Source organism: Apteryx rowi, unplaced genomic scaffold, assembly GCF_003343035.1.
Source record: "Apteryx rowi isolate R43461 unplaced genomic scaffold, aptRow1 scaffold_149, whole genome shotgun sequence".
Taxonomy (NCBI): Eukaryota; Metazoa; Chordata; class Aves; order Apterygiformes; family Apterygidae; genus Apteryx; species Apteryx rowi.
In genome coordinates, this window is record NW_020447741.1 from 1,500,247 (window position 1) to 1,525,986 (window position 25,740).

The 25,740-nt window shown below is 40.3% G+C and overlaps 1 protein-coding gene across 5 annotated transcripts in view; it reads right to left on the reverse strand.

Moving 5' to 3' along the window:
- TMEM241 (transmembrane protein 241) overlaps positions 1–25,740 on the reverse strand; it is a 62,643-nt gene that overhangs the window by 20,198 nt on the left and 16,705 nt on the right. For 4 of the 5 annotated variants that reach the window (XR_003252307.1, XM_026058617.1, XM_026058615.1 and 1 more), the window contains 7 exons: positions 25,620–25,671; positions 24,259–24,307; positions 22,168–22,213; positions 21,283–21,318; positions 14,411–14,445; positions 13,162–13,231; positions 10,356–10,449 (listed from right to left, as the gene is read on the reverse strand). Coding sequence is in view for 4 of the 5 variants with exons in the window: in XM_026058617.1 (XP_025914402.1) it covers positions 10,356–10,449; positions 13,162–13,231; positions 14,411–14,445; positions 21,283–21,318; positions 22,168–22,213; positions 24,259–24,307; positions 25,620–25,671 (382 nt within the window). In the remaining variant the exon portion in view is untranslated. The remainder of the gene's footprint in view (positions 1–10,355; positions 10,450–13,161; positions 13,232–14,410; positions 14,446–21,282; positions 21,319–22,167; positions 22,214–24,258; positions 24,308–25,619; positions 25,672–25,740) is intronic. The other variant, XM_026058618.1, reaches the window with a different exon arrangement.

The following is a 25,740-nucleotide window of genomic DNA, read 5'->3' on the forward strand; positions in this document are numbered from 1 at the left end:
GACCAAGTTCAGCACCTGCCTGTGGCTATCTTCCTCCCAAATGCCAGATACTAGYGGGTGTGCCAGTATCCAGATCAGGCAGAAACTGTACTGGGGCTGTTTTAACAGCCCACCTTGTAGCATCAGGACCTTTGAAAAAAAGGTATGAGATAAGGAAAYTCCAAGCACCTCACAGGTGGACCATGACCTCTCACAGAGGTGACAGCTGACACCCAGGAAAAAAGCTGGTTCCAGCAGACAGAGCRTAAAGTTCTTGGCAGTTTCAGTCCATGAAGAACAGGCAAATTGACTTGGGTTGAACACCTCAGCACTGTGGTGGAAGACAATACTTTTTAAGAGTAGATTGCTTAGTGACTGATAATACTTCAACATTTAACTATACTACATCCACCATTTCAGAGTTCTTGGCATAGTCCAAATTAACCAGAATCTAATAGTTTCAGTCACTTTCAGTTTGTTCTCTCCTGAAGTGTGAGAGAACATAGTTCAAGGGACAATGACTTCTGAAAGAACTTCACCTGTGAGGTGGCTAAGGCAAAAAACAGGGACAAAGGCAGATATGTTACAAGCTAAAAATCAACATGTTTCCATGCACCCCAAGAACTCAACATCTTTTCAAAAGCCAGGCTGACACTCAGTCCAAGGCCATGTGCTTAGGTATTGCCCTGTACCAGATAACACCCTAACAAAGCAGAAGACTGACAGCAGAAAATAACCCCTGAGCAATGTGGGAAACCTATGGTAAACTTTCTTTTCCCCCCCTCTTACTTGGGGCTTGCTTTCTGCTATGTAGTTGGAAAACACCATGCTTTACACTTCAGTTACATTCTGATTACATCAGATGCATATCCTGATCACTCAACACTAAGAGCTATCAGATGTGCAGTGAAGCTAACATTCCTCACCAACCACTCCCCAACCTCAAGTCAGAACGCACCACCCAGCAAATATATCACAAATAGCAGCAAATGCTGTGTGTGATCTCTGCCAAGACACAGGATGGGATCCATGCTCCTACCAACTTCTCCAGCCTGGACCCTGATACACCTGTTGACATTACTGGCTCACCTTGGTAAAAAGCACAGGACCAAGTCCCTGCTTCAGCCATAAGTCCTCACATAAATACCATGTAGGTGAACACCTACCCAGCTATGTGCTCTGCAGTCCCCTCTGCAACTGGCTTAAATGACCTAGATGTGCTGTGGCCCACTGTGCCAGGACCRACCAAATTTGGGGGATGCTGCACACATTCCCAATGACTGCTCTTTGCATGCCAAATTGCCTGGTCTCAGGCTGAACAGTACAGACCAAGACCATTATCAGTTCAAGATCAGTGAATTTTTTGGGTGCATTTTCAAATATTGTCTTGCCCTCAGTATCATTGCTGTAAGTGAACAGATCCCAAGCATGCTACTTTACTTATGCATGAATAGCAAAAATGTAATTGAAAGGGATTCAGGAATATTGCTAGAACACCAGTGAGGACATCTAGTTTAAAGGGAATATTTTAGTTGTAAAAAGCACTATAATGCCCTTTTCCCATTGTTACAATCTGTAGAAACACCTGAAGTCCTTATGTTCCTAGTCAACCAAATTGGATGCAAAACACTTCTGTCATGTCTCTAAAACTCAGTTCTCTGTGGGGGATATCACTAGTATCAAAAATAGCATAGGAAACTTGGGGATGCGTAATCAAGTATTTTTGAAAAATCTGTTAGCAAAAATAGCAAGTTTCCATCAACCTCTCTCCCGCACGACACTTACAGTTTCAGTATTTCTGTGCATGTATAAAGTCCACTTCCTATTGTATTTCCCATCTCATGACTCCTTTGGGAAAACCTACTTCATAAACAAACAATTCCCAGACCAGATAACTAAATCGCTGTACTGACCCTTTTCCATAAAACCCAACAATAACAGAACCACAGTCTCAGCATTGCCACTTTCTGGTGTGTTTACGCTGCTTTAGTAATGATGTAATGGAAAGAAATTGACATGCTATTATTATTATTATTATGCTAAGGACTGCAAGGAAGAACTGGTATTCTTTAAGGTTTTAATTTTCCATTCAAAAACAAAAGCTTGTCCAGGGCTTTCTAGCCATTCACTGCTACAAAAGGTCAGAATATTCCATCAGAAACCTTAAAAAAAATGTGGTACTTAAAAAAATGTTAATATAGTTAATCCATTTTGAGTAATTCCTTTTATGAGCAATGTCACAAGGTTACAGAGTTAGCTCTGTGGGCCTCAGCTCTCCATGGGCTTCTAATGGATGAGAAGACAGGGACAGAAGTAACTATAGACTCTTTGGTCTCCCATTACTTGAGAAAGGGGAGGGGAACTTCTGCAATAAGAACTGTTTCCTCCTGCCCTGCTAGGACAATCATCCATCATGAGACGCATGGAGAGAAAACTGGACTCTGCCCCATTGCTCTCCATGCTATCCAGGGAGAGGAACAGAGTAACTTGCAGGTCACATCATCTCAAGATTGTTTGACACTTACATAAGTCCCCGGAGCACCACATTTTTCAGGGAGGGGACATACATCAGGGGACATAAGCCATTCAGTCTGCCTCCCTCAGAGCCCTGTGGCTGTTTGCCAACCAGTGGTTAGAAGTCATAATCTAATCCTTAGATAACTGTAGAGAGAGGGATTTAGAAATGAATGCACATGCGATTTTAGAAAGATTGCTTCTGAGTCGGAGAGGAGAGGAAGAGAGAGACAGGGAAGATCCATTTGAGATAGCTATGTCTCACTAACATGAGAAGTGTCTGAAGAAAGCAACTGGAGTTTGACACTGAGCACCTATCAGAGGTCAATGATCAAGCTCAAGATTTGTGAGACAGTCTGGAGACATTTCACCCATGAAGGGTTTTAAGAACTAGAAAGGCAGCTGGCAATCCAGATCCTGAAAAGAACAGGGAACCAGCAAGGGAGTAGAATGTGGCTGGTTTGGGTCATTTTTGGAATCCTAAATGTGGCTAACTTTGAAAGCTTCTACATTAGTTTGTTATATTGTACACATGGCTCCCCCATATAATTTGGCATTTACATGAGTACATTAGGGATGAAAACTATTTGCAAACCAGCCCTCATTCTTTTGTCTTCTCTTTGTCTCACTTATGATTCACCTCTCAGCCTCAGTTCTCCATACATAACTAACTCCAGGAGACTAAATAAAAACATGGGAGGGTAGGAATCTATTATGCTGGAACCAATGAACCTGCTTCCCCTGCAAATTCAAAAATCTGTTAGATTTGACAAAAATCTATTTTTAAATTGTAATTCTCTGGTGTCAAACATACAAAAATAGAGGTGGCTTGTCAAGGGTAGGGGTGAGAAAGTACCTTCCAAAGACATACTCCAAGCTAGCARCTCAGCAGTTACCTTTATGTTCAAGAGAATGACAATACCAAATGTACACAATGCATTTTAAATGGATATCAGGATAGAGAGGAAACAAACTAACTCAGAGCATCTCTTTGTGCTCAACCTATTAATGCCTGCTGAGCCGGGAAAATGAAGCCCAAGTGAAAGTTGTGCTGTGCCACTACCCCAAGTGGCAACAAATAGCTTTATCTACTTACTTGTATAACTATGTCATGCCCAAAAGCTGGGTGGCTGTTATTTTCAGCAGATACATAACTGTCTGCAGCCCTATGCAACACCTGCTAATATACCTATTTAAACTATCTATTATCAAGAGTCTCAAGATCTCCAGTAAGTCTCAGCTATTTTTATAAGACAGCTTCCTTATTAAGTTGTATTAGTGCCCCCAGGAACATATGCCACTTAGCTTAGTGGTCATGTAGCACACAGAGGTGTTGTTATGGAGACTGTCTTCCCATCAATTCTAGGCTGTAATTAGTGTTGGATGCTACAATGCAACTATCAAGCTGTCTCCATGGTAACTAGCAGAAAACCTATACTTTTAAGGTTTTAGCAACTGGTATTTTTTTATAGACTGTTAAGATGTATTTAAGAGCACCCCAATTGCCTTATTTGTTTATCAAGCTCAACCAAAAAACACATTCTCTCTTCCAAGGTATTTATATAGTTCCTATGGGTGATTGACAGAAATCAATTACCTGCATCAAGAATAAAGTATGTTCTGTATTTCATAGAGTGAGGGCCACAAATGAATACGGATTTTTCATTCTTAATTGAATTCATGCATATACATAAAAGTACACACTTATGGTGGGAAGATTGAAGAAGCTCACTTAATTCTTTTACCTTTAAAAACTCCTTCTCAGTATACGTGAAAACTGTAGGGTTTAGAAACTCCCTCTCTCAGGTTAGAGATGTATTTAAACCATATCTGTGCCACAGCAAGCATGTGCCAGCAGAGTCTGATCAGTTCTGGCACACAATTTTTCCTCTCTTCCAGGGCTTTGGCATGCATCTACGTAGTTCTTCCAGGTCAGAAACAGAGATCTTGAGACAGTCTTACATGCTGCGCAGAAGACTTGCCAAATGAAAGTATACTGTGTTTATGAAACTGCAGTGGGAGTTTATGACATTCTTGTATAGAGTTTTACAAGGTCCAAGACAAGGAAGCAATGCTATTTTCAGCCAAAAATTTCACTGTCACTTCTGCCTGAGTATACCAACACACAAGACGAGAATACTTGAAACYGCAGTATAACCAAATGGGCAAGTGCCAGACAACAAAACACATTCTTGTTCTGGTTATGATATACATGTATCTCTTCCATTGAGGCAGAGATACAAAACAGAGCCATTTGCTTCAGAAGGTGCCAATGGCAAGACTCTTACAGTGGCACCTATTTCTGCATATAAGCACTCCTCAGCAAAAGTAAGACACTGACAGTTTGAACCAGAGTATCTATGCCATCTGCATGCTAAGCAGCACTGCAAGAGAAGAATTAAGATATACATATATAGGAGCGCATATATATAAAAAATATTTTTTTAGGTGAGGCAAAAACGTGGAAAATGATGAATTTGTTCTACTTCTCTTGGTTCACGTGCCCCTGGAATTAAAGCAGATACAGGTTTTTGTGTGAATTGCTATTTGTTGAGAGAAGCAGTAAACATAACCAGGCTAGGAGTCCTGAAAGACTTGCAGTGGTGGCCTCTCTGCTTTGTCAGAAGCAGGAAAAACAGAGAATTTCTATTTTAATAAAAAACATCAGTCCTATTTCCAGTTTTTAAGAGGGATATCATCCATCTCTTTGAGCTGAAATACAGATGATCTAGTCTATCCTTTCTCCTCAAGACACCATAAGGACCTAAGGACCAGATACACAGACACAAAATGTAAAACCAGAGACTACAGGAAGTATTCTAATAGCTGTTATACATGTTGGGGGAGGGCTAAAACTCCTGGGGTATAAGTACACTGGGCTAGAGTTAGTTACATATGACCTGGAGATAAGATAGTCTTTCAGAGGCTCCTGCAGAAGCACGCTGGCAATGTCTGGCAGCCAGCAATAAACACAGGGTGACTTGGGGCAAACACTTCTGAAGTTAACAAATAAGGAACCAAAGCAGCTGTAAGGAGATGCTTTTACACTACTCAGATACACTAGAGATTACATAAGGCTGCACAGGAAGGCCATAAGAGCGAGCTGCAYATTCCTGTTTAATATTAAACTAAATTTTCTTCCAAACAATATATAAGAAAACCAGTGGAAAAGTCAATGCAACCCGATTCCAGTTATCCAATTCTTCAGAAGGAGGAAGAGAGAGAATACAAAATCCACTTTCCACTGTCCTTCCTATTTATTCTTCCTCTTTGTAACAGGTTGTCTCAGTAGGTTCCTATTGTAAACAAGCCACTGCAAATTTTATTGGGATAACACTAGACATGATACAGGAGTATGTATTCATAAGTAACCAGTATCTTGCTGAAGAAAAGTTATGAAATGCCATTGTTYCCTTCTATTCATGATTGCAATTATTTCTGCTGCCTAATTTCTAGAGAATCTAAGAGGTTTCATCACCAGATATAGATTAGCAGCCTTAATCTAAATAAACTCACTAACAGCACTGTTTAAGCTCATTAGCGTTCTCACCAGATGCTTCTGTCTGTATATATGAGCATCTCCAGTTTTTCCTTCCAGTACATGACCCGTGATACTAGCATTGCTTTCAAATTAAATCAAGAAATCACAAAACAGCTTCAAATTCTTCCTCTTCTGGAGATTAATGTATGCAAGGCTATGACATTTCCATATTTATTAGGCCTCTTAAAAGCAGTTTTTGTTTTACAGATCGCTTTAGCATTTTTGGCATTTCTCATGAATCTATACAGATATGACTAACGCACAGGCTATTTGCTTTCACAGCAAAACTTCAGAGTGTATTTGTCATTATAAATATCACACAGGGCTATACACAGAGACGAAACCTGGGCTTTTCCTATGCACAGAGCAAAGCTTTGACACCAAAGCTGTCAAAAATCATTACAGGGTAAGAATTTAAAAACCTCATACAATGACCAAGTTGCTGCAGCCAAAGTAAGTATCATAAAAACAAGTTATGACCCAGCTCTAGTTTTTAAGTGAATGAAAAATTAGAGGGCAAGGAGGCCAAATATGTGAGCTTCAGAAAGAACGTCTCCTTGAATCCATAAAGCAGGATCAATTAGAACTCATGGTTAGTTTATTGGACTATCAGCACTGAACAAGAAACAAAGTGAAGGCAACAATCTTAGTCCCAGCTCATCAGTCAAAGCTACAAAGCATGCAAATGGAAAACTTATTTCCTGATTCTCTTCTCCTCCCCAGAGACCTGCACTGCTGTCTGAGGACTAAAGCATTCTCCTTCCTTGGCTCATTTGCAAGATAAACATATTCTGGCCTCAACTGCTGCTCCTTTCCAACTGCTGGTGAAAACTTCAGTCAGTCTGAGAGATTAAGAGGATGATCTAGGGCACTACTCAATCCAAGAAAAATGCTCATGTGGGAACGCAAAGCTGCTGTTGTGACCCAGAGTTTTTTTTCCACTGGATCTCATTCTGCAAGTCCAGATTCAAATAGTTTCTATCTTTATTCTTTATCCACATGGACTTCCTTCCTAGTTTTTTTTTTGTTTTTTTTTTTTTGTTGTTTTTTAAAGGGGAGTTGCACATTCAGATTCAAACACATTTTTACACTATTAGTTAAACACTGCTTTTCTACACCTATGATGGCTTGTGGAGTGATTGAGACAGGCTTCATACCCAGGCAAAGTCAGGCTGAGTCACTACGATTTTTTCTAATTAGGCCATACTTCCTTATTGTTACAAGATACCTTGGGAGAATTTTGTAGGTGTTGATACATCCGTCCCAACCCTCGCATGCAAATTCCAGTTCAGCTCATTGTTTTCTGCCTACTTATCTCTCTGCAGTCTCCTTTGCTCTCCATTCTAAAAATGGTGTATAGCATTTCTGAATTTTAAGCATTCACCAACTTTGACACCAGAATCAGCTACATTTCATCACTGAGAGCAGCAGTTCCTGCATATTCCTCATTTTCTCAGACTGGTATAACTGAGTCATAATGACATTTCTATGACAAGCTTTAAAATGTTAGTGAAAGGTATTAGGGAAACTGCTAGTTTTGTTATTATTTCTTTGAGTTACAGACAGCTCTTATGTCCTTAGCATTTATTCCCCTCCTTTGAACTCAAGACAAGGCATATAGATTGAACACCAGATTAGATGTTATAACAGGAAAAGAACTAATTTTCTCTGTTACAAAACCCTCCTAAGCAAAGCTAATTAAACCACAGACTTGCACATGAACACACACAGACTTGTAAGGCTGCTTACAAAACAAGAACAGATTAAATTATCACAGTGATACAAAGACAAATCTTGAGTTGCAGTAAAGGCATGTAATCTCATTGTCAACAGTGGCTAGAACAAAYTTTGTGAAGGCTATATCTAGAGTTGGCCAAAACCCCACAGATCTAGAAGTCCTTGAACTTTGGGAAAGCTTTGATCCAGTCCAGACTTTGTGGCTCTGATTCACTTCAGCTTGGGAAGGACCCAGATCTGCTTAAAAGATATTTCATTACACATCTTTGCCTGCATTTTTTTTTTTCAGATAGGTCATACATACCACATGCAGAACCATTTTTCCTTATTCACAATACCTGCTAGCAGAGCCAGCTATTACTATCTCCAACTCAGAGCATTACAAAAAATAGTAACAGCAAGCTTTAGATCAGTTGACTTGCTACTAAGGAACAGGGAGAAAGCTAAAGTACTAAAATCTCCACATGCAGCCTGTTCTGGAGCTCCTGAGAGAAATTCAAACCAATGAGAAACTGAGACTTGTACAATGTGAAAAGGCTTGTCAAACACAAAACCAGCCACACTACTCCGTTCTTATTATCCCCAGAAAAAAAACAAGGAATGATCTGACTACAGTTTCTAAACAAGTATATTATGCAAGTCCATTTTGTTTAAGGTAACAGCTTCACTCACTGCCGTGATCGCAAACCATGTAGGAAGACTGTGTTTTTCAGATGGCCTAGCTGACAGTGGTGAAATTGGGTATATCTATCTGGAGAAAAGGAGTCAGATCAGGTCTTCTGACCACATTTACAACAGATAGTTTAACAAATGAGGTGTCAGTAACTTAATAACAAACAAAAGAAAACCACCACCACACACACACACACACACACATTGCTATTCTGATAATACACAGCCAGACCCCTAAGACCCATGGATCATAGGATATTTCAGGTAGGAAAGGATCTCAGGAGGTCTCTGTTGCCAGCAGGTCGAGGGAGGTGATCCTCCCCCTCTACTCAGCCCTGCTGAGGCCACATCTGGAGTGCTGTGTCCAGTTCTGGGCTCCCCAGGACAAGAGGGATGTGGCACTACTGGAGCAAGTCCAGCGAAGGGCTACAAAGATGATTAGGGGACTGGAGCATCTCTCTTATGAGGAAAGGCTGAGAGAGCTTGGCCTGTTTAGCCTGGAGAAGAGAAGGCTGAGAGGAGATCTTATCAACGTGTACAAGTATCTGAAGGGAGGGTGTCGAGAGGATGGGACCAGACTCTTTTCAGTGGTGCCCAGCGACAGGATGCGAGGCAACGGGCACAAACTGAAACACAGACACTTCCATCTGAACATGAGGAAAAACTTTTTCACTGTGAGGGTGACAGAGCACTGGAACAGGTTGCCCAGAGAGGTTGTGGAGTCTCCTTCTCTGGAGATATTCAAAACCCGCCTGGACGCAACCCTGTGCAATGTGCTCTAGGTGACCCTGCTTGAGCAGGGGGGTTGGACTAGATGATCTCCAGAGGTCCCTTCCCACCTCAACCATTCTGTGATTCTATACTAACCGCCTGCTCCAAGTAGGGTCAGCTGTGAGATCAGACCAAGTTGCTCAGGGCTTTGTCCAGTCAGATTTTGAAAACTTCTAAGGATAGAGACTGTCCAGCCTCTCTGGGCTACCTGTGCCCCCGCTTGACCATCCTAGGATTGGAAAAGTTTTTCCTTATAGCCAGTCTGAACCTCTCTTGTTTCAGCTTACATTTGTTATCTCTCATYCTCCCACCATGCACCACTGAAGAGCCTGGCTCCATCTTCTAGATAACTTCTCCGTATTTATTAGGCAGCTGCTCTTAGGCACCTCTGAAGCTGTCTCATCTCCAGGCTGAATAAGCCCCACTCCCTCAGCCTCTCCTAACAGGGCAAGTGCTCCAGCCCCCCCCATCTTGGTGGCCCTCTGTTCAACTTGCTCCAGTTTGTCTTTCCTGTACTGAGGGGCCCAAAACAAGACACACTGTCCCAGATGTGGTCTAACAAGTGCTCAGTTGAGGAGGATAATCACTTCCCTGAATCTACTGCCTGTGCTCCTGTTAATAAAACCCAGGATACTGTTGGCCTTCTTTGCTGGCAGGACACACTGCTGGCTCATGTTCCTCTTGCTGTCTACCAAAAACCCAGGTCCTTTTCCCCGGAGCTGCTTCCCAGCCAGCCAGCCAGTCCCCAGCCTATATTATTGTCAGGGACTCTTTCTTCCCTTGTGCATGACTTTGTTTGTCTTTGCTGAATTTTATAAGATTCCTGCTGGTCCATTCCTCCAACCTGTGTCTGTCTCTCTGGAGGGCAACCCTGCATATTGGGTGTATTGGCTGGTCCCCCCCCAGTTGGTGTTATTTGCAAACTTGAATGCATTCATCACTTCTGTCAGGTCATTGATAAAGATGTTTTGATAAAGGGACTGGTATTTGTTGCCTCAACTCTTTGTGCAGAATGTTATATGGACAGGCCCTGGAGGTTCTGATAGGAATAGCTGGGGAAACTAGAAAGATGTGAACTTCCTCACAGTTCTCCTAGGAGACACAAAGATAAACTGTGTTCCTGTGGTGGTCTTTCTCTTACCTTTGCAAGGAAACTCCATGCTGCATATTGCCCTGAGGTTGTGCTGTTTTTTAGTTTCGCTGTGTGCAACATCAGAAAGAATCCTAACAGTCCACTGTAAAAGATAGAGAAAGCTTTTGTTAATAAAGTCTCTTAATTTCAACTAAGCAGCCTCTTACTGGTATCTTGGTTTTCCTAATGCACAGCCAAACAGACACCCTTCAAACAGTGTTAATCCCATTTGGAGAAAGAAAGCTGGTGGACAAAGAACTTACTTTATGTCCAGTAAATTTGGGGGTTTGTTCAGCCAGCGACTGCAGTCTGAGTAAAGTAAGTCAGTTTTATGCTTGGTCTCTAATGCACTTACATAATCAGAAAAGCAGAGATTATTGGAAACAAGGGGTCAAATATTAACTTCAGGCATTGAAATGGCTCTGAATAAACTCACTTTAACCTCCACAGAGCCTTAGATTGGAAAAAAAACAAACAAAAGTTCCTAAACCCCATACCATCGGAAAATTTCTGCCTGATGCTTTCAAGTCATGCAAACTTCATAAAGCCCTAATTCCAATTAAGAAGTCAAATACATCTCTACTAGACAACAAATAGACAGATGACTCACTAGTGCTGGGGAACATAATACTCTAAAGCTCCCAGCTGACTAGTAAGTGATTTTGATTTGAGAATTACCTAAGACAGTAGTCCCCAGTGCTCCTGAAGCCAAGCCTACTCTTAAAGGAAACTCTGTTCCACATCTCACTGGACTTCAGATAAATTATAAGCTTGGGCTCTGGATTTTGTTTCACTTGTAATATATTTTTATAACACTGGTTATGAACCAGTGGGATAGTGTAAGCAAGCAGGGAATAGAAAGAAACTTCAAAATACATAAGGGACAAGTCACTGCCTGGCTAATACAGAGGCGTAAGAGATTATAAAGTATTGTGGGAGGCAGCACGGGAAAGGAAATAGGATCAACAAAGCATGCAGGTAGTGAGGCAAAACGTGCCTTGGCCCTTGAAGAGGGTATGCTGCCCCAGATACTGATGCAGTACAACTGGTCCCCTCTCTGCTCCAGCAGGAAGGGCAGAAGACTGTGGCCCCCCRCCCCAGGCTAAAAGTTCCATGCTGGGCCTTTAACCTGAGCCAAGAGCTGCTCCCTGCTCAGGACATGCAGCAAAGTCATGACTCAGTTACATGTCAGTGCCGGTGTTTTTGATACACCAAACATAGTAGGGTATTATAACAGCCCAGGAGGAGGAGATACTACAGTGTCTTTCACTGAACCATAACACAAGACCCCAAAGGAATACCTGCTGCACCTGGAACCAAGCAGATGCTGCTCTGATGACAATAAAAAGGCCCCAAATTAGCTACTAGTTACAGAGAATAGGCAGACCATTCCACACTGAGAAGTTGGTAAATTCAGTGAAATACTAAGCAGCATTGCCCAAACTTTTGAAAGTCTAGTAGCTGGCTAAAGTTTAACAACTACTTCCCTTCTGAAACGGTCTTTTAGTCAGACTGATTCAAAGCTGTTTAGTGTAATTCAGAGATAAAAAGTGAAACAGCTAAGTATAACACTGTACCTGAAATACTGATGCCATTGAGTTAACACTTAATGAAATAATTGAAGCAGTTTGCACCTAACTCTGAAAGTGCCAGACATGCTACACAGGTGGCAGATTTCACTACATCAGTTACCCTTGCTTTACATCGTATAGGTTTTCTTCTACATCCTTATTGTTTACAAAGGCACTGTATGACAAGATGTAGAGGACAAACTGAGAAGCTTGTTTCTACATCTAACTATTCCTTTCCAACTGTTTTAGAGAAGTGTGATATAGAGTGCTATCTACTATATGTATAATGAAAAGGAAACAGAAGCAGGAGGCTACAACAACAAAAATGTAATGAAGTAAAAAAAAGGAGCATCTGGGCTAGCTAACATTCATTAGTGCCTGAAGTTGGACCTTGTCTTCAAGAAGAAATGTATTTCACTTAGCTACCATGGAACAAGCTATTTATCAAAAACTAAATGCAAGTTGTTAATGGTGGGTATAGTCTACTCTTGAATAAAGTTACTTTTGTACCAAAAAGTATCTACACAGGGGAATTATTTAATGATCATTTTTCACATCTCCTTTTAATAGGTAGCCCAGATACAAATAAGAAAAGCTCTAACAATCAGAAAATATTTTTGCCATCAATTAGCATGAAAATACAGGKTTTTTGCCCTTTAAAAAGGAAATACTTTCCTTGGGCAAAAGTTTGGAGGAGAAAGAGGAATGAAATTTGAGATAATTAAGAGCTACATAAGACATGCTTATGTTGTCCTGTGAGGGCTGTTAACTTTTGCTGCTCAGAATAGAGGGACACTTGTTAAAGCTTTTCCCTTTTATCYCCCAAAAAACATTCTGCCAAATAACAAGATGTACAGGCAAATAAATCCATGTACACTCATATATTGCTGAAGACTAATACTTTGTAATCACTGCAAACAGGGCTAATCCAACTTGGGAAGCATTTGAGAGATGCTATTTATCAAAGCTTTGCTACATTAGGTAAAAAATATTTTACTGGAGACTGGGAACCCTCACGGTCAGAATACACTCACCCAAATAAACACATACTTCCATCTGTGACAAGCCTTCAAACACACATCGACAAGAGAGTCACTTCTCTGCAGTTTTACTGACTTGTGCCAGGAGAAACTAGTGTAACTAAAGTTTTGCATGTTCCAAATTTTTAACTGAGAGTCAAGCTTGCAACTCAACAGGTTCTCTTATTTTGAACACATTTACACGCCCTGTTATAGAAAGGTTACCTGGCACAGCAGCTGCTATGAAATCTGTAGAAGTACAGGAACGGAAAGTCCAAGGCAGTGAAGAGATCACCTGAGGGACAAAGCAGTACTCTCAGTGGAAAACAGGAAGGGGGGGAAGGGGACAAAACCAAAAAAAACAAAACAAAACCACCATTGTTAAAGGCAGGGGAACAGCAATTACATGACCATTACTAGTTTAACATTTCTTTGAGCCCTTACAGATGCCTGTCTTTTCATTTATGATGCTTTCCACATTTCTAGTGTGTTTAATGATTTCTCTCTGACCTTCTTGATTCTAGCCAGTTCCTGCCTTCAGTTGAAAAAGGGGGAAGGGATTACATAAAACCTAAGAATATTCTGTGTTAGTATACAAATAATCCTGTTGATGCAACAGGTGCCAGTTAGACATGCATCATATCCACCTCTTACTTTAGAGCCTGCAACGGTTCCTACTGAAGTCAGGAAACTGATTTACAGAAGCAACAGGAAACACAGATACATGTTGGCTGTTTCCCCCTCTGGAATTTGAACCCTGACACATAGCACAAGTCGGGAGGTTTAAGAACATTCTCCCAGATCCAGGCAAAGCTCTGGAGTACTTCCATTTCCAGGCACTTGGGCCCAAGAGCTCTAGGTAACAACAATTCCATGGAGTTTTCTTGCCTTCAAGGCTCTACAGATTCACAGAAAGTTCTGTCTTTCACTTTTTGAAATGCAGGTCTATTTTCCTTGGCATTTCTGTCTATCCTCATGTGGGAATGCTGTATACACAGTGTGAATGACCAGGCAAAACAGAAATTCCAAGTTTATTTAATACTTCTTTCTTTGTCTTTCTGACAGAACAATGTTCTAGTGAAAGTAATACATCATCATCTTTATTCTTCTAACTATTGAAACACCAGTATGAGAGGAGTATTTCACCTACCCTCAAATACCCAGTTTCTCCACTTTTATCCTTTGATTTTTGTTGATAAAGAATCCTTATTTTTTACCATAAACCAGCTCAAAAGCTGTTTGCTGTCTGTCCCACATTGCTTCTTTGCAAAGGGCAGGTAAGAAAGATATTACTAAATAACACATAGATTACACAGTGCTAGGTACCTTCCTCCTCTTCCTTTAGGATGTCGCATTATTAGTCATATTGCCATTGAATTCTAGGGCTAAACTCCTACAAGATAAGGAGTTTACATGCATGGAAAGGGAAAGGCAATATGCAAACCTAAAAAAGGAACATCTCAATCCACTTTACCTGCTGGATGGGATGCAGAGGCCAACAGTACCACACTAAAAAAAAAWAATAATAATAATAGTATGCTATAGTATTTATGACATAGCTTGAACATATAAATAGACAGCTTTGCATGTGTTATTTCATGAGTGAAATTTCACTGAAGTAGAATAACTGAGGCATAAGTATCAAATCAATAAAGTTGGTTGGGAAGGGATCTCTGGGGTCATCTAGTCCAACTGCTCATCTGAAGTGGATCTATCACCAATACTTAGACATGCTCCCTGYGGCTTTGTCTAGCCAGGTTTTAAAAATTTCCCAGAGTGCAGATTCCACACCTCTGTGTTACTTGTTCTAGCATCACCCTACTCCTCCTAACGTGCAGTTTTTAAACTGCCTAAGCTGCAATTTATGGCTGTTGTACCATATTATACTATCTGCCACTCCTTAGAAGATTTTGGCCCTGTCATTTTTGAAACTCCCTTTCAAGCAGGTGTAGACAGTTGGTAGGTTGCCCCTTGGTCTCCTTTTTGCCAGTCTCAACAAGACTAGCTCCCTCAAACTCTCCTTGTAGTAGGCCATGTGCTCTAGGTCCCTAACAATGTCAGCAGCCCTCTGCTAGATTCTCCTCAGTTTCTCAGTATCTTTCTTGAACTAGGGGGCCAAAACTGAATAGAGTATTCCAGGGGCAGCCTCCAAAATGCTAAGTAGGATAATACTGAGGGGAATAGTAATTTCCCTCAATCCGTTGGCTGCACTATTCCTATATGTAATCCAGTATACACGGTTTGCCTTAATTTGCCATGAGAGTACCTCATACTGATCTTACCATTCACTATAACCCCCAAGTCCTTTTCATTAGAGGTGCTATTCAGCATTGCCAGTTGGTGACACCACTGAGACAGAATTTATATGGAACTGCACTTGTGCCTAAACTTGTGTCCCCCTCTGTCCAAGGATGAATTTTAACTGCGTGTATGCAAATGTCTGGTCTGTAGGAACACACATATTTTGTGTAACAGTCAAATATCCAATTCTATGTGCATGATTGTGCATGCACTGTACATTCATGCTCAAAATGTCACTCGGAGAAAAGACAAATGTTGCAATTACAGGTATTTTTTTCATGCATTTTTAAATACTAAGCATCATCAACTCATGCACACTTTTTTACAAAGATGCAAGTGAATAAGAACATCAGCTATGACTAGTTTTTTACTGGAGGATCACGTAATACTTCTGAGGTCCTATAAGGACTCATGCTCTGAGTTTGTAGTATAGGCTGTACAGAGGCTGCTTCTTCGCTACTGACTGTTCCTGTCACTCCACATTGTTTCCAAGGTTAAAAGACTACAGACAGAAGATTCTGGGGCACTGTAAGCTGGGAGAAGCAAGGAAATCTTCCAAAGCAAAACTACAGCTCCCTCCAGATACCAATGTCCATGTCAATGATGGACACAAGGGACAAAAGAGTGTCTGGAGAGGCCTTTTCTGTGATAAATAACAAGCGCTGAACTTATGAAGGTAGAAAGACATTTGCTAATGTTATGAATGCTAAAGCTAGGCAATTTYCCCTAATTATCACCAATTCTCACTAGGCCCAGCAGCAGTAAAATACAAACCCAACCTGTGGAGGAGTGGAAGCCTGCCTAACAAAAGGATAAGGCAGAGCAATAGCTGGAAGTGGTTCCCAGCACACACCATGATGGGTAGAAAACTGAACTCACTGTAAATGAGCTAACTCAGGTACCCACAACTGTACAATCTCATCAGCAAGGTGCTCAGACCAGGCCAACTCTGTTTTTCAGAGTTAACACAGCTATTGTTTCCAAGCTAGTGCACTTTCAGCTAGTTCCCATTCCCTGTGTGACCATGCGACTGCACTTTGTGGCCTGCCTTCAGCATGCTTTAGTGAATCAGAGTTATTCTCAGAGGCGCCTGCACCAAACGAACTCCAAAGAACATGGAAATCCTGTAACTAGTAAAGTCTCAGAGGGGAAACTCGTAACTGAAATCAGCAGTAGAAGACAAAGGGCTGAAGAAGGAAACTGTTCATGAGGGATATATAGTCAGGTATTTTAGGCTTAACAAAGTCTTTGAAAGACTTACAATATGGAATGCTCTTCTGCCCCTCCTCCCCACACATACACACTCTCCCCACACTAGATGGCCAAAAGGAGGTCACAATAAATAGGCTCAATGCCACAGTTTCCTGTTAAAGACAGAAAAGGAAGCAAAGGCCTGTTGCTTTGACTGAATAAGAAAGACAACAGGAGACTGGAAGGACAAGTGAAACTGTATCAACAGTGATGAGAATTATGACTAAGCTGTGTTCCTCTGTTTTTGCTTTCTGCTTTATTAATTCTTAAACAAAAAAAGAGATTGGGAAATGTTCAAAGAGAAACTTCCTTCTGCAACCAAGAAAAATTGATAACCTCATCAGACATGCCAGGCTTGAATCCAAAGAAAACATGGGAGGAAAACAAAGTCTTTTTTGTGAGTGAGGGGCAGGTTAAGGCAAATGGGTTAAATGGCAATATAGTCACACTGGAACTCTGCTGTGAACTGAACATCAGTAGGAAAGACAAAATGATGTTGGAGGACCAGACTAGGGATTCAGGGGTTTCCAGAGGGACAGCTGGACATCAAGCCACAGTAGAAAAAAAAATCCCTTTGCAGGGGGCTCCTCTGTTCCTCTTTTCTTCACCCATACTCATAATGCACTACTTTGGATTGGGTCATCTTCAGTTTTCAGTCTGGCTAAAAAGAGATATTTTTCAGCAGCAAAAGCAATTTATGCCCACAAAGCTGCCCTTCCCTATTACTGAAAATCTACTGCAGCTTTTTAAATCCACAAATGTGACAAATTAGCAGCTCTTCCAAAAGCCAGATATAGTATAGATGCACAGGCTAGAACCTTTACCCCACATCTTTGCCAGTGCCAATAATTTGTTTGACATTCTCCTGCTTTGTCTTTGTTTTCTCTTCACTAGTGACTACTAAGTTGTCTGCCATGCCTTTGCGAACAGAGACAGATATTGGGGTGTACCAAAACCTTTTTCTAGGTTTTCCAGGAACAAAATATCTGTATCCACCTCACCATATGAAAAAGACCAAGACAAGCTGTGACCCACTTCTAAGAAGCACTATGTATCCCTCAACATGCCAGGCAGACATTACTACCCCCTTACACTATGTCTTGCCAGCTAGCTGGGGGAGAGAAATCTGGCTCCCACTTTGGTGGGGGACTGGAAATGAATAAAAGAAAATGCAAGGTTACTGAACAAACACCAGTAAGTACCAGTAGCACTGAAGTCTGAGAGCGTAGGGAAATACAATACCATGGTGTGTTTTTTTTTTTTTTTTTTTTTTTAAAGGTGGTAGTGATGGGAGCAAGACTGGGACAATCAGAAGGAGGTTCTTAGAAGTATATCTTCCCTCTTCCCCCACTTAAATACAAGGGAGAGAGACGAGAAACAGCATCACCCTTCCCTTCTGTGCAGAAAGTACAGCTTTGCTTCCCTCCTACATCTGTCTCCTATTTGGYTCCTTAAAAAAAAGAACCAGAAGAACCATGCTGTACTTGATGAAGTGAGAGGAACACCACACTTTCAACATCAGCAAGTATTTCTTCAGACCTATTTGGTTCTGGAAAGTTCCCATCCTCCCATCCACGTAGATTTGCTAACACCCTAACTTAAGACATTCTCCCCCAAAATTTGTTCCAGATTTTAAAACAAGAAACAGTGCGTGTAGGGACAGAGTAAGGTAGGAGACTTTGCTAGTTTCAGTTGCACCTCTGGCAATGTCCAAAAGAGCCAAGATGGTAATATATTTTTTTAATCTCAATATGTATTTTTTAATCTAACATATTAGTACATGAAAACATCCAGTAGCCTGGGGCAAAACTTTTAATCTGCTCTATCCAGGCAGCATCTACATTCAGAGTACAAGTCTGTTTTTGTACCAAACAAACACTTTCAACAGACCTTACTATAATAAACACTATCTGGCTACGCTCACACAGCTGCTSTCTTTTCCCCATACAGTCACATGTTAGCTGTCTGATCTATGTTAGAAATAAGGAGCTATAAAGGTCTATTGATACTATTCCTAATAAAAAGGAGTTGCATAGACATCATTAGGAAGTTTCTTCAGATATGCTAGTATAGACAAGACCACCAGCGTGTCACACTTTCCTATTCTGGAGATGGACCTGAGATCCTCTTACAGCTGAAACAGTCTGAGAAGCCTGGTGTAGAGAAAGCAGCATATACCTCAACACATGCTAAAAATCACATAATGGGAGGCTGGGCACCCTCTGCCAGAGGTAATCACATATTTACAGTAATTCTGACCAAGAATTGACCATAAGAAGTTAGCACACATTCAGACAATGTTCAAAATAAAGTGTTTTATTTAATGTGATTTAAAATATATTTTTGACTGTCTTCTATGGAAATTAAGCTTATGCAATAATACTGTGTGTCTCTCAGTTACCCCTTACAGCTCAAGCACACCAACCAGTTTCACCCAAATTTAAGAAGCAGACACCTCAAAGACGCTCACAGGTCTCATGAAGAAACAATTCCTTCCCATGCCTTCTGCGACAGAAAGCTCTCAGCCTCACTAGACACCCGAGAATCTCCACTGCAGTGGTACCTCATGAAGGTCACAAACAAGGAAAAAGCTTCTGCCAAATTTCACACCCTGTTGAGCATCATTGGCTATAACAACAAAACAGAAATCTAAGAAACCAGATGCCAGTTGTTCTACTGCTCATGTAACTATTTGTTTTGCATTGACAAAATGAGGTAAAAATGCCATGGACTGCAACGTTCTCTAACAGATAGAAGTGTGCATGTATGTGTGTGCGCGTGCGTGTCCACAGATGCAACACAAACAAGCAAGCAAATATTTATCTGCCTCCTCTTTTCAAAGAGCAACCTGTTCTCCAGCAATTGCTTTGCACCATCACCTCCCAAGCTACACTGACCTTTAAGCCCCTCAATGATGAAAATCTTCGCAAGCTTTGATAACACATTTTGCTTGTAAAGAGCTTTAAAAAAAAAAAAAAAAAAAAAAAAAAAAAAAAAAAGCAATTTCCCAACTCCCACAACTCCATTGCTTAAAAAAATAGCAGCTTTTAAATACAAACCACTACACCAGCAGACCTCACAGTTCCTTAGCGAACAGTACCTCCTTTTCAAAAACCTCTAAATCAGTAATCATCCTTTCCATTCAATGTGGAACTCCTGCTCTCTGCTGGACACAACCTCACAGACTTCAAGCTAACACAGCAGAAAATCCGACCCGGATTTTTCAATCTAAGCCGCAAAACTAAGACCTTGAGCTAAAATCTGAATTTAAAGGTTCAGGCCCACGTGAGCTTCGACTAAAATAACAATTGAGAGTTATAGTCAGACAGACGCTAAATGAAAAGAAATCAACTGATTTTACTGCTCTCAATTTTTCTCTCTTCGACATTATACAAATAGCCGCCAGTAGAACAAATAGCTACTTTAAGCAGAACAGCTCTCTCAAGACTTCATGGATTATTTCTGTGCATAGCAGCATATCTCCAAGGTCTGTGACTGTAACATTCTTTTAAACAGCTTCCACAGACACAACTGCCTTCTTTGACTAAACTGGATTTGCTTTGCACTTCACAGTAGATTGAAAACAACAACTGACTTAAAAGCCTACTGCAAGCAAACTGACATTCAGATATTGCCAATGCATGGAACCTTGGTGAATACTCACTGGAACCATATAAACCCATAATCAGAGGGCTCCATTACTCATTTATGGATATAGGAGATTTGATCAGACTAAGATGAATAGAGATACATCGTGTTATCAAGTTGATGTTCATAAGATAAAAGGGAACTGCAGTCAAACAACTGTCCTACAGCAGTGTCCTTAATGCATCCCTATCAAGGATCTTTACCAAACATGCTCAGACAAGAGCACACATCTATCTAATCAAACAGACCAACACAATTTCACTTTTGTTAGGCCTATCCATCTTAATGCTCTCTGTTCCGCTTCTACCCAAACTCATTGATGGGTTTCATTTCTTTTGATCACCCTTCTTCATAAGAGCCTAGTATTCACACTGCACAGTATTTCCTCACAACTTCATCTAGCATTCCAAGAAAAAAGGTCAATGAGCACAAGCAGAAGTGAAGCAAGAGGCTTGCTTATGGATGGAGGAGGATCTAGCAAAATCTCTGCATTCCTTACTTCAAATAAAGCCTCAGAAAAATCTAGTGGAAGTCATGCAAGCTGATTGCATTGGCTTAGATGGTTCTTTGGGGAAAGGACTGGCAAAAAAAMCCCCAGAAAACAAAAACACACACACAACCACACACACAAGGGACTCTGGTTGGTGATTCAAGCTCCTTCACTAACCACAAAATAACAAAACAGTTTTATCTCTCCATATCAGGAAAACAACTAAAGGTCTGAATTACTCAATCCTCCTAACAGCATTCTGAACAATCAGTTACTGCTCATGTTTTTTGCACATGGTACATCTATAATCACTATCTTCCCCTCTGGCAATTTTGTGCAAGTTTGATTTTCTGAGTGGGGATTGCCAAGGAGCTACTCTTTAAATATTATTCTGGAAAAGATCTCTCTCTTGTGCACATGGTGATTAAAAAATCATAATTAACACATCATTACCTCCTCAGGTGTATATTGGCATGTCTATCTGTAACCAGACCAAAACATTCAGCTGCTAAACCATGTTCTTTCCATGAATGTCCTGCTAACCAAATATACTTAAGTAGTAGGAGCTATGAGTTTCCTAAGCAAGACATGGTTGAAAATGAGAACATATACTACATAAAACCAACTATGGTATATCAAGGGCTTATAGATTTTACCTGAATACATAGTTGATGTACTGCTGGTCCAGGTCACTGGGAGGGAGGAAAAAAGGTGTGTTCTTTTAGTAACACAGTTCATTTGATATTTGATAGAAGAGATTGATATATTAATTTACACATCATTTACACTGCTTTTACATTACTTCTGTTGTTACTATGCCAATGGTAATCTCATTGAGAGAGAAGATAATAGGAGATGAACTAAAGACCGGAACCCTTTAAGCACAGTTGGAAAGCAGTCTTGAAATAAATGAGCCTATCCATATCCTATACACGTTATGTTCACATACATGTCCATAATATTGAGAACATATCCATACCCACACAGACAACTGCAGATTACAGATGCTGTGAACATGTAATGTCACCTGATTTCAAAACAAACTCTTGTTCACTCTTGCCTTAGTGCTAAAGTGTTCATGGGATTGGTGCAAGATTACAAGATTTTTAAAGTATTTAGACATTCAAGTTTTGTTGCAAGTCACCAGCTGTTACATGCGTTTGAGACTGTTGCAAAGAGATAGATACACACAAACCCCACAGCTTTCAAGGCTAACAAACTAACATTTCCTCTTAATGCCTCTGACATTAATCAGCGGATCTTTTTCCAGAACTAAGTCATCATCTTTTGATAACATACTATTTAAAACCAATGTAGTGTTTGAGTCAGTATAAATATCAATAGCCATATGGTATAGTTAAAATCATCAACAATAAATACCGCTCCTCTGGTAAGAAAAGTCATTAATGATCATCCAAGAGTGCCCCAGTTTATCCTGATAAAGCAGAGATCTCTACAGTTTACCTGACTGCTAAATAAATAAGAGTCTAAACCTCTTTGATAGCAATCTTTCTTTTTAAAAAAATATTAAAACATGTTACCTTAGAGAGCTAGGTTTCCATAACTTGTGAAATACTTTGTAAGCTCCTGCAATTGAAATGACAAGTGTAATCGCTGCAACATGCAGTCATTCTGACAAACAATGAATTGTTTGGCCAGGGTACAGACAGACATGGAACCTTCTGAATTACAGTTAGCAACATGGTAGAAAGGACACCCAAACCATGAGTAAAGTCACCTATTGCTTCAAATCAATGGTTTTCAAAGCATTAACCTCTCAGAGTACTGTCATACTACATGTTTCTCCTAGTCTTTCTGAAGAGGAGATGACTCCTAGCTCATGATAACTATCAAGGGATGTGGGCATATGGGTGTGYGCATAAACATAAAAAGAGAACCACTGCAGAAAAATGGGTTCTCTGGGTCAGCCCATTTGGGGGGGGAACTTCTATGATGTCTTCATCCATGTAGGCTGCTGTCACCGTTGGCTCTGAATCACCTTTGCTGTCCGAAGTTTCCTCAGCTTTAGACTCTCCAGGTTCTTGGCACTCTTGACCTATTCACCTCCTGGTGTGCTCCCACTTCTATTTTGGGAAAGGCTTTAGCCAGTCAGAAAAGGAATAATACAGCTTCAGTCTATTTTTTTCAGACCCTTTTTTCAATGCCCTTTTTTTTTTTAAATCACAAAGAAAATCACAACATGAAAAGCAAATCTGCTAGAACACTATGTAATCAATCTCTTCAATTCTGCCTCCATTAACCAAGCTGAAAGGTAGAACACATCCTTCCTTTAATGCTGTCTTAATTAACTGTATGTTAAGTTGGTTCACCTGTTCACCCTCTTGTAGCATCTTTACTTTGTCTTAGTTAATAGGAAATGTAATTACACAAAAACCCCCAACAGGCATGTCAACAGCTTTCTCTCAAAAACAAGAGAAACTGGAAGAAGCTATATTTTGAGCATAAACATTACACTGGCACTTCCTACACGTTTTAACCATATGGCAGAGGGTTCCTGAAAACTCTCTAAGCTGCCTTCCACCTCTGTGGCCTAGCACTGTTTTACAAATGAGACCTCGCGACTTTGAGAAAGCAGTAACATCACTTGCTACAGCAAACACAAATATTTGAAGTGGAAAATCCTTAGCTTTTTGTTTTTACCTAAATGAACAAATATTTACCATATGACATTTCCTAAAGGAAAAAAAGATACTGTTTATTATTTGTATGTTAACAACATTTTAGAATGGAATCTCTAGACCTTCCTAGACATACATAAAAAGACAATCTCTGCCCTAAAAAGTTTACAATATGAATAGACAAAATAAAGACAGAATCATCTGTTTTGCAGACAAGACTTAACATATGAATCAGTCACTCAGTAAGTCTATAAAACAGCTAAGAACTAAAAATAAGTTCCTTATTACCCAGTCTAATGCTCCAAAAGACACAAAATTACAAAGTTACCTTCTCCTAGTTAAAAAATGCTACTTTTCTTCAGGTTCTCTGCGTCTGACTGTTATAGCTTTCAGGGGAAGAATATGATTTATTTAAAAACAGACGAAAGATTTATTTTAAAAAAGACAGAAGAGAAATATACAAGTACTGACAGGTCATGAAACCCACAGTTAAAATTAAAAACAAAAAAACCCCCAACATATGATTGCACCAAAAACCCCAACATTTCAACACCCTTCCTCTGGGAGCATATTCAATGATATTTTAGAATATTATTTGTCAGTTTTTAAATAAAATCAGTGTGTGCAATAAAGGTCTAACTACAAGCTATTCCTTGGGAGTTTTTTCATGTTTCCTAGCCCCTCCCACCCCTCCAAGGAAGGTTTTTTAGTGGGCAACCATCAAAAACTCCCAGGAAAGCTTASTGCTAATTAAAACTACATGTGCATTTTCTCATGTTAACTGACTGCTACATCTAGTTTATTCTATTGTTGTTTTCAATATAAAAGCTATAAAGGGAACGAGCTTTCCTATCTTTACTGAGCATCTTTATTCTTTCCAAGTGGTTCTTACATCAAGAATCTTAAATATCAATAACTTCATAATAAAGCTATGGTTTGCTTTTCCAACACATTTATTTTTCCCAATTCTTTTTCCAAAAGACAATGACTTACCAAGACAGATCAAGTGGATAAAAGCCCATAAATAACCATTTGGATCAAACTGCAAAAAAAGAACATCTAAATAAATGCAGGTTCATGTAAGCACACATGTGGATTATTTCCCTGCAGTTAGTTTAACCAAGCAAGTACAGTGGAAGCTATACTACAAATAGTAGCGTATTGGAGAATGCTAAAGGTTTCTCTGTCCCTCTGGAGATCTGACATACTCTAGATATCTTCATCCTCTTTGACCCTGGCTCTCAAGTAGCCTAGGTGAGCACAGCTCTGTTTCTTTCAGCAGATGCACATCATTTTAAACAATCTGAGAATATGGACCCCACCCTGTTTGTGTATTGCAGCCATTTTTCATTCAGCAGAAAAGTTAATTTATGATTCCTCCTGTATATTTGGATAGGCAGTCAGGGATGAGCAAGGGGGTAAGAGGTTTGTCTCCTTTCCCCTCTCAGCTCCCTGCAGCAGCTAAACAGTCTCTCCAAATCTCTCACTCACTGCAGGACTATGATAGGAGGAAACTTATTCCTAGATCAAGCAGAAGTGACAGGGAAGAGCATTCAATCTGCTCTTATATACAATCCTTTTCTTAGGGATATCAAAAAGAATGCTTTAAACAGACATCTACCTCTGAGCAAGGTAGGCTCTCTTCACAATCAAGGAGGAGAAAAATTTTTGAGGGGAATTCATCTGGCATGTTTTATATGTCTACTTTTATTTGAGATGACTTACACACCAGAACTACCTACTGTGCACTATGAACTAGGAAGAATGCTCACAAGGCCAGCTAGGTTCAGCATCATGGATGCCTACATTTGATCAGACGCTTCCAAACAAATTCCCAGATTTATCAGACATAACCCCATATTTTAACTGAAGTATCTATATCAAGGACGCAGCCTTCATAAGCTTCCAAAAGAGAAAGACAGGCACCTCCTGAACAGATCTTCAGTAGACTGGACTACTCTCTGGAGGTACCTCCTCCCTCTCTCCAGTGACTACAGAAAGACTATACAGTGCTTACAAAGCTAATTTAGGAACCTGCTGAAGTATGTACAATAAATTCAGGCCTAAGCGATTTGCTTAAAGCCCTTTTAAAGGTTAAACAAAGGTTTCCCCAGCTTTGGGTTTTACCCGAGAGCTCCAGGTCTGAATTGCTCAGAGGTTTTACCACAATGCAAACACATTAAAAACAGCAACACTGTAACAGGGCAATAGGCCACATTTCTGATTCCTTCACGGAACTCTCAGACCACCTCAGCTTACAAGTAAAAGCTGCATCACATATATTTTCCCTCATATACTATCAAGATGTAAAATACCAAGGTTAAACTAGAGCTGGTTTATAAAGCAGAGCTCACCTGTGTGTCACATAAGGGAAGGCACACTGCTGCTACCAGGAGGAACAATGAACTGTTGGGAAGAGAAAAAACAAGACTGAGAGCTTGCAACCTGGATCTGTACCTCCCAGGGAGTCCRGAG